Source organism: Elaeis guineensis, chromosome 6 (genome assembly GCF_000442705.2).
Source record: "Elaeis guineensis isolate ETL-2024a chromosome 6, EG11, whole genome shotgun sequence".
NCBI lineage: Eukaryota > Viridiplantae > Streptophyta > Magnoliopsida > Arecales > Arecaceae > Elaeis > Elaeis guineensis.
In genome coordinates, this window is record NC_025998.2 from 12,351,104 (window position 1) to 12,361,456 (window position 10,353).

A 10,353-nucleotide genomic window follows, 5' to 3' on the forward strand; every position below is an offset into this window, starting at 1 on the left:
TCATAATCTCCAAATGAACGTAACCTAAGCTCTAAGCTCTGATACCATTCTGTCACATCCCAAACCCAACACTCGGGTCGGATATGTGATGGCCGCACACTCTTTAGAGCAAGTCCTAAAGAATATGTAAGACCAAATTAAATCATTACAACCTTAACATCCATAACAATTCATTTCAATAATAATTCATAAAACCTTGCATAATTATAAATTAAATTTTTTTAATCCTCTGATCAGATACTATGACACTCTATCTATCCATCTGTTCACTCGAAAATCCAAGCCATAGCCAATCAAAAGCATCCTGTAACTTTGAGAAGAAAAAAAAAAGATGAAGGGGTGTGAGCTTTACAGTCCAGTAAAAATTTTTATATCATACCAATATAATAATATAATCTGAAAATAAGGATAAGCAGTAAAATATAAAATCCAATATTTAATATTCAGAATAATGCAAACATCCATAAATTTTTTTGTCTTGTTAAAATAGATGCATCATCATATGTTAACAGGTAAAACACTTTTGTTCAACAATTATTTTATGTCTTATCTTTCCATTATCTTTTCATAATCACATGATTTTTAACTTTTTCTTTCTGGTTCTAGACTAACTAAGTCTATACTTCAGTCATCATCCGAATCAATTTTTGTTTAAAAGCCCTTCAAGATTATCTCAGGATGAGCTCTTGGCCGGCTGTCCCACGTACGAAAGCCCGTGAGAGGCTGTCCCAGGCATAAGCTCCTGGTGGGCTGTCCCAGGCATGAGCTCCTGACCGACTGATCCACCTGTAAGCCAGTGGGGGCTGTCCCAGGCATAAGCTCCTGGCCAGCTATTTTACATGACAAGGCTAGTCCATATCATATATCTCTTTCTTTTTATTTAATCATTATATATTGATTTCATCAAATCAATTCTGACTTGCATTATGATCAATTTAGATATGTCATATCCATATAATCATGCCATCAATCTTTGATATATATATATTGATATAACATACTCATGCTCAAAATTAAATAACAGTATCTCAGGTATAATAAATTTATCGATCTCAAATCCGATGATGCAAAACCAATGATGCAAGACCAACAGTAAAATAGCATATATAATAGTAATCATGTACGGATTCTTACCTTTGCTGGTGACTGATCCAAGCATAGAAATCAATGTTCTTCGATTTATGAATTTTTCTAATAAGATATTCCACTCAATATCTTATGCAAATAATCGTATCTCTTTATGACCTTGATCAAATATAAAAATCACATATGAAGAAATTATCGATAATCGATCCTTAATAACATAAACTCAGAACCTCTCCTAGGATTAACCAAAATTGAGATTTGTCTAAGTATCTGGACCCTCTATTGATCCACAAGACTTCTAGAGAGAGAAAATCCATGAAGAGAGAGAAAATTTTAGAGAGAGAAAGTTTTTAGAGGAAGAAAATAGAGAGAGAATCTTTATATCCTTCAGACGAGGTAATCATGATCGAGATCATCAGAGGTCCTATCAGGGTGATCTAATATGAATTAACCATGATTGATGTTATCAATTTTGAATAAAGATCGGATCGGGATCTAATCTATTGCATAAATTTTGGAGCAATCTCAGGTCATCATATTTTTATCTTAATTTTATCCTAGGATCCATGATGAAATCAGAGAGAAAGAAAGATCCTAGAGAGATAAAATCTATAAAGAAAAAAAAGTTTAGAGAGAGAAAATAGTGAGAGAATCTAGAGAGAGAAAATGGAGAGAGAAGATAGAGAGAGGAGAGAAGAAAGAGAGAGAAAGGAGAGAGAGAAAATTTCTCTCTTTTTTTTTATTTTTTTTTATTTCTTTTTATTTTTCTCTTTTTCCTTTTCTTTTTCTTTTTCTTTTCCTTCTTCTTCCCACGGCCCCTCTTGGGCCGAAATAGGGGAAGATCGACGAGGTCCCCCCTCCAGTGACCCAGGCTCCGATGAGGTGGGTGGCGTCCGATTGACGGCAACAGAGCAAGGCCGACCGATAGCGAGGTTCGATCGACAAAGTTTTTTTTTTTTATTTCTCGAAAAATAAGGGATCCATCCCCTTTCTTCATGATTTTCGACCATTGATCGATCGTCGGTAGTCAAGCACTTAAGGAAAGAGCGAGAGAGAGATGAGGATCCGGTCTCGGGGATGAGATGCCGCAACCGACGGCGTCGGTGGCCGAAAAAGAGAGGAAAAGGTTCCGGTCAAATAGGGGTTTCATGTTTCATAAAATTTTTGACGATCCTGATGGCCAGTGAGGAGTCTAAAACCATGAGAAGAAAAAAAAGAGAGAGAAAAAGAAAGATTGAACCCTTACCTGAATTCCGATGGCCTCTTCGACCTTCGATTTTCGATGAACACAAGAAGAGAGTGCCACGGCTTCCAAGGGAAAAAGAGATGAATTTGAGCTCAACGATCATCGGTGGAGGATCAAAAGGGATAGGGGAGGCTTATTTATAGAGGGTCCTAGAGTTTCAAGAGTCCTAGAACCCTTCTCCAATCGAGATTCATCGGAGAAGAAGACTCCCATCGGGAGTCTTCTTCCCATTTTCTATTTTATTTATTCATTTATTTATTTTTTTGGGTATGGGCTTTGGGCTTTTGGGCTTGGTCCAGGGCTCAAATGGGTCGGGTATTACATTCTCCCCCCTTCAAATAATTTCATCCTCAAAATTAAGTTATGTCGTTTCAGATACATATTTCAAAGTATACATTCTTCATGTTATTCTCAAGCTTTTAAAAGTCTGCCTTACATAATATTTATTTCACAAGATTTTGATATAATAAAATTATGTGAGGTCTCAAACTCATTCTCTTCATGCTGGTTCTTTTTTTTTTTGAAGAACAATAATATTTTAGACTTGTATTAACATACCACAGTTATTTGTTTCAATATATTCCGCTCGAAATTCATAATTATCTCAGACTACCTATGATGGAAAAATAAAGGAAGGTCTTCACAATCATCGATTTCTTTCTTCTCTTGATCTTTCAATTAATTTAATAGATGAACTTTCATCTTAAGAAAATCTCAATCTTCTATATCAGTAGGGATGACAAAATTAATCCGACCCGATGGGTATACACCCTACCCGAACCCAGTCAAACCCAAAAAATAGGGTTTGACTGGGTTTGGGTAAAACCCGAAAACTATAGTACGGGTATGGGTAGGGTATGGGTAGTGCTATTTTCTATCCGAACCCGATCCGAACCTATGGATATGGGTAATATCCGAACCCATATCCGAATATATATATATATATATACATATACATATATACATATCCGAATATATATATACATATACATATACATATATATATATACACACACACACACACACACACATACACACACACATATAAATGATCTCTCTCTCTCTATATATATATAATTATATATATGTATGTATGTATGTATATGTATGCATGCATATATGTATGCATGTATGTATGTGTGTGTGTGTTAGAAGTGTGTATGTGCGTATGTATGTATGTATATATATATAATTGGTAATTCTATTTTTGATTGATAATATGCATAAAATTATTTTACTTTTTTTTTGGTATAGAATGGATGGGTATGGGTTGGGTATGGGGCGGGTATGGATTGGGTATGGGGAAATGGGTTACCCACGGATATCCCGAACCCGTTGGGTATGGGGATGGGTATCTCTTTTCTTACCCGATTAGGTATCGGATAGGGTTTGGGTATAGGGTATTAAGTTCGGGTTTGGGGATGGGTAGTATACTACCCGACCCAAACCCTACCCATTGCCATCCCTATATATCAGTTCGAGTAATAATATTAAATTTAGAAAAATATGAGATCTGTGTTAAAGCATTTTAGATTTGAACTAATAACAGAACTATCAAGCTGTTAATAATAAACTTGAGATATTTAAGATTTCTTGGCATCATCTACAATGAAGCAACCTACTGACAAAAATTATTCGACTATGATCAGATTAGGTCAAAATCTATAGCATACTTTCATTATCAATAAAATTCTTTCTTATTTGCAACTAATGTATTTCTTCATAATATCTTTTGAATCATGAAATTAATATTTTTAATCAATTTAAACCACCATACTTTTGCTGCTACTCTGATCTTAATTTATCAAATTATATAGATTTATCAAAAGATAAGAATATCTTTGTATGTTAAATCAATCAAAGATAGATCCAACTTTTAAATTTCATATAAAACTTAGAGCAAAATTTTAAGTTTCTTTATCTTTATTGTTTCTTGGACATAACACAACAAAATTAAATATTGATCTACTTTCTATGTTTGAAATCATTGCATAAGCTTGATCACTTTTGAAGAATCCAACATGTCAAGAATTAATCGGAGTTAACCTTAGATTTATCTTACAATCATTTGGATAATTCTCAAATCAATCTTCCTTTTAAAAAAAATTAACTCCAACTCGAACAAACTAGAAGAACTCAAGTCAACATCTTTGTAAATAGAATCAACTTGGTTATTTCTTGTAAAGCTCCCTTCATCACAACTTTAACATCAATCGATAAATCATACAAAATCTTATCACTTGTATAAGTCATTCAAAATTTAACACTAGCAAGATATCTTAGTTCAATTCAGAAATTCAAACTTTGATTTGAATAATTAATACACTTCACCATCTTCAACAATCACATGAAAAATTAAAAAATCTAATTCAAATATAGTAATACGAATTATTAAAGATTTATCATAACCTATATATCATACTCTAAAAAACTAATTTCTTATTCAAATCATCAAAATTTTTTAGATCCACTTAGAAAAGCAAACTTTTGACTCGAAATTCAATATAATTTAAAAGAGCAAAACAATCACATCCAAATATGATATTTTGAATAACCAAAGATTTTATCAAGATGTGTATCTCATATTCTCATAATAAAATTCAAGTATATTTTTTATTTAAAATTGAGTTTCATATATGATCTCTTATAGGTTCAATACTCAAAAATATTTTTCTCTCATATGATAAAATTTTTTCTTAGACCATATCCTAACTTTCTTCTGATAAATTTAAAATTTATAATACTCAGATAATTAACATCAAAATAAAAAAAAGTTATCATGATCTCCACTCATATAAGTTTAGCATTCCAAAATTATCGAGTATACCTAACATAACATATCAATACCTCCCACTTCCTTCCAGGATCAACTTTGCTTATATTCAGGTCACCCTATTAATTGAAATCCAAGATAAAACTCATCAATTCTATTATAGATATCATATGCCACTTATGCATAAATTTTATCTTAATATCTATTAAATCAAAATCTAATTACTAAATCATTTGTTTTATGTCATCATGTTCTTTATGATCATAGTCTAAATTCAAATATCACTAAAGTCATAATTCTAAATAATTATAATCTTAAGCTCAAATACCACTTAAATCATATTCTCTAGTGATCATAACCTAAACTCTAATATCATTCTATTACATCCTTAATGATCATAACCTTAAACTCTGATATTTACTCTATTGATTATAATTCCAGGATTTTGATATCACTTATGTCACAGTCCCTAGCGACCTCAAAGTTTTGATACCTCTTAAGTCATATTCTCTGATATCAATCTGTCACGTCTTATTGATCATATATAAAGTTTTGATATCACTTCATAATCCCTAGTGATCTTAAACCTAAGCTCTAATATTATTCTATCACATCCTAATCATTTATATCATAATCTCCAAATGAATGTAACTTAAGCTCTAAGCTCTGATACCATTTTGTCACGCCCCGAACCTAACACCCGGGTCGGATACGTGATGGCCGCACACTCTTTAGAGCAAGTCCTAAAGAATATGCAAGGCCAAATTAAATCATTACAACCTTAACATCCATAACAATTCATTTCAACAATAATTCATAAAACCTTGCATAATTACAAATTAAATTTCTTCAATCTTCTGATCAGATACTATGACACTCTATCTATCCATCTGCTCATCTGTAAATTCAAGCCATAGCCAATCATAAGCGTCTTGTAACTCTGAGAAGAAAAAAAAAGATGAAGAGGTGTGAGCTTTACAGTCCAGTAAGAATTTTCATATCACACCAATATAATAATATAATCTAAAAATAAGGATAAGCAATAAAATATAAAATCTGATGTTTAATGTCCAGAATAATGCAAACATCCATAAATTTTTTTGTCTTGTTAAAATAGATGCATCATCATATGTTAACAGGTGAAACACTTTTGTTCAACAATTATTTCATATCTTATCTTTTATTTCTCTTTTCATAATCACATAATTTTTAACATTTTCTTTCTGGCTCTGGACTAACCAAGTCTATACCTCAGTCATCATTTGAATCAATTTCTACTTAAAAGCTTTCAAGGCTGTCCCAGGATGAGCTTCTGACCGGCTGTCCCATGTACGAAAGTCCGTGAGAGGCTGTCCCAAGCATAAGCTCCTGGCGGACTGTCCTAGGCATGAGCTCCTGGCCGGCTGATCCACCTATAAGCCAGTGGAGGCTGTCCTAGGCATAAGCTCCTGACCGACTGTTTTACATGACAAGGCTAGTCTATACCATATATTTTTTTTTTATTTAATCATTATGTGTTGATTTCATCAAATCAATTCCGACTTACATTATGATCAATTTAGATATGTCATATCCATATAATCATGCCATCAATCTCTGATACATATATATTGACATAATATACTCATGCTCAAAATCAAATAACAGTATCTTAGGTATAATAAATTCATCGATCTCAAATCCGACGATGCAAAACCAATGATGCAAGACCAACAGTAAAATAGTATATATAATAGTGATCATGTACAGGGATTCTTACCTTTGTCGGTGACTGATCCAAGCATAGAAATCAATGTTCTTCTTCAATTTATGAATTTCTCTAACGAGATATTCCACTTAATATCTTATGCAGATAATTGTATCTTTTTATGACCTTGATCAAATATAAAATTCATATATGAAGAAATTATCGATAATCGATCCTTAATAACATAAATCCAGGACCTCTCCTAGGATTAACCAAAATTGAGATTTGTCTAAGTATCTGGACCCTCCATTGGTCCACAAGACTTTTAGAGAGAGAAAATTCATGAAGAGAAAAAAAAATTTTAGAGAGAGAAAGTTTTTAGAGAGAGAAAGTAGAGAGAGAATAGAAAGAGAAAATCTTTGTATCCTTCAGATGAGGCAATCATGATCGAGATCATCAAAGGTCTTATTAGAGTGACTTAATATGAATTAACCATGATTGATGTTATCAATTTCGAATAAAGATCGGATCGAGATCTAATCTACTGCATGAACTTCAGAGCAATCTCAGGTCATCATATTTTCATCTCAATTTTATCTTAAGATCCGTGATGAAATTAGATAGAGAAAGATCCTAGAGAGATAAAATTCAAAAAAAGAGAAAAAGGTCTAGAGAGATAAAACAAATTTCTGCTACTTTCTTCCTTCTCCTATATCAGTTACCTATTCTTTGACATCCATTAGTCCTCTGAAAGAGCCACTTTGACGAACTGAATCTTCTGCACGCATTTCGTGTCTTAGCACCAATGTGCTCCTAGTGCTCTTTTTCCAAGAACACGGCATTCCTGATTTTGTTTTGTTTTAATCTTTACTGGTAGGCATAGTGGAAACATTGTTGAGATTAAGGCCGGAGTTCGATGGTGCAGTTGTTTCTAAGGTTTGATCCCTCTGTAGCATACCTCGTGAATAATGGCGGCTCGGCGTTTCATTATGCTGCAAGGCTAGGCCATCTCCGCATAGCCGAAGAGCTCATTCGCCGGTGCCCAGACTCTGCTTTTGTAGTTGATAGCGACGGCCGGAATGCACTTCACGTGGCAATAGTTGAAGAGCAGGTGGATTTTGTTAGGTACATCCTAAAGACACCTGCGCTTCATGGATTGCTCAACCAGCCAGATAGAAACAAGGACACTCCCCTGCATTTGCCTGCGGAGCGTTGCAATCCTGAAATACTTCGAGCTATGTTGGCTCATGAAAGTGTGGACCGTGCGGCCTTGAGTGACAACCGGAGTGCTCTCGACACGTTCTTTCGTAAAGTGGAACCTGCCAAGACCTTGAAATGGGTAAACTCCTTGGCTCTGTTTTCTTAATTATGGTCTTATGGAAAGAATGCAAATACTTGTTCAAAAGGCTACGCCAATTCCTACGAATTATGAATATTGCAATGCATGCCTAGCAGAATGAGGCGTATACACTGTTGGTTGATGCCATCCCCGGCGGGTATACTAGTGAACAATGGCATAAGGCCGACAAAAGACTCACCAAGGAAGCAGCCCATCAAATCCGATCATTAACTCAAAGATACACCAAGAACACCTTGACGATGGCCATCCTCATTGCCACAGTTAGCTTCACCGCTGCCTTCACAATGCCCGGAGGGTTTAGCGGCGACAAGGGCCCCGATAAAGGCTTGCCAATTCTCGGAAGGAAAGCAGCCTTTAAGGTGTTCTTGATATCGGACATCATTGCTATGATCACCTCCCTCGCCGCTGCTTTTCTATGTATCTCTGCAAGATGGGAAGACATTGATTTCTTCCGGCACTACCGGCCGTCCGCCAGGAAGCTGCTATGGTGTGCATTTGCTGCGATGTTCACTGTGGTAGCGCCGAGAAACTTGTGGCTTGCTATCCTTATTTGTTTACTGTGTTGTTTCCTTCCCTTCCTTACCTGTATCTTGCGTGTGTGGCCACTCTACAAGCTCCGTCTTCTTTTCGGTGGGACGTTTCGCCCGGATCTCCTCAAACAGGTCTAGTAGCTATCGAGAGGAACTCACACTTGATCCGAGATTTATCAAGTTAGACTCAAAACTAAACTTAATTTTGTGTTATTGTAATGAAATATATATTTTTTCTATATATCATGTCCTGCAAATTATTCCAAAGAAACAATGGAGTCACAAATCACTCGCCATCTTTTTATCTCCTAACATAGTGTCAGCCAACTGAATGTACATCATCCCCTCTCCTCCAAATCCATCTCCATGATTGGTCATGACTTCACGTTTTCCATCGATGTCTTCTTTTTACAACATTGGACTTGGAAGGGAATTGAGTAATTAATCTGTTGCCTTGCATGGTTGCGGCGCAAAAATACAAAATAATTTGGTTTAAGGTAAGCCATGGAAGATGTTCTACTTAGTTCTGGTTGTGCGAGTAGAAATTGATGGATTGGAAGGGCTTGCATGCTGGAACATAACATGTCCTCGTGGATTCTTGATGTATTTAAACAGACTGGTACAATCCTCAGTGCGGTTCTCCATGTTTGCTAAATTATCCAAATAGTGACACATTTCCCAGCAACATATCTAAAAAACGAGTTATGTAACAACTGAAAAACATCGGTGTCAACGTTCTAGATTTATAATTTGTGAGTTTGGGGAGCTTCTTTCTTTCTTTGTTTTTTTTAATATAAAGTGTGGTTGTTAAGGAAAATGTTCACTAATTTTGAGATTTTACTGATGTTTATATCATGATAAGTATCATTTGGAGTTAAAAAGATACTAGTGCCTTTCGGTTACCAATGATCTAGACCATGAGTTGTTTGTTACAGTAGAGGTATTATGATTGATGCCTACTAAAGACAGCCTGTGAAAAATTTGAACTTAACGTAGAATCTATTTGAATGGTTGGACTCAAAATTCTTTGAGATCCATGGATTGGACTAGTACAACCAATAAAATTAAGCTGAACTAGACCTAATATTCATAAATATCCAAAGAGAAAAAGTACATCGACTCAAGTGCTTAGTCGAGAAAACAACCAAGCTCAGAAAAACTAACGATTGCGCATTTAGACTCGACCTGGTTGGAAAACAAACCAAGCTCAAACAGATTTGAGATAAGCCAAATGACCTGAGCCTATTGAAATGAAAGAAAGTTCAGCTTGGCGCAAGCTAAGTGCTTATATAAACCCAGCTGGAGCTAAGTTTGGTTCAAACTCAAATCAAGCACAAGCAACTTTTTATATACTGGGATAGGTGGCTGCTTTCCCAGCCCCCTTTGACCATCTAAAAGAAAAGAAAAGAAAAGAAAAGAAAAAAAAAAAAAAAAAAAACTTTTTATATATTGAGACAAGCCCGTGCAACCTGATACTAGCCTCAATTTACTTTGTACTCACTCCCACCGAAAGTGGATAATGAGTTTAACGTTCAAATATTTAAAGATGGATTTTACTAATTACTGTTGGGAAGTTGGTTCATATTTAAAGATGTCATTTGCTCATTTGCTATGGCTTGTTGGAGGCAGCACTACATGTACCAAGTGAGTTTCTTCCCTTTGTTTTTGCCA

General features: G+C 34.9%; 1 protein-coding gene across 1 annotated transcript; it reads left to right on the forward strand.

Moving 5' to 3' along the window:
- The first annotated feature begins 7,708 nt into the window (after positions 1–7,708).
- LOC105037556 (uncharacterized) lies at positions 7,709–8,942 on the forward strand. The gene is made up of 2 exons (XM_073259986.1): positions 7,709–8,131; positions 8,248–8,942. The coding sequence occupies exons 1-2, from the start codon at positions 7,709–7,711 to the stop codon at positions 8,818–8,820; spliced, it is 996 nt and encodes a 331-aa protein (XP_073116087.1). The 3' UTR covers positions 8,821–8,942.
- Positions 8,943–10,353: the final 1,411 nt, after the last annotated feature.

What these genes read in the sequence shown, in the direction of transcription:
- LOC105037556 (XM_073259986.1), top strand. Translation starts at nt 7,709, where the DNA reads ATGGTGCAGTTGTTTCTAAGGTTTGATCCCTCTGTAGCATACCTCGTG. An exon ending in CTGCCAAGACCTTGAAATGG is followed by an intron (nt 8,132 to 8,247) that starts GTAAACTCCTTG and finishes CATGCCTAGCAG; the next exon opens with AATGAGGCGTATACACTGTT.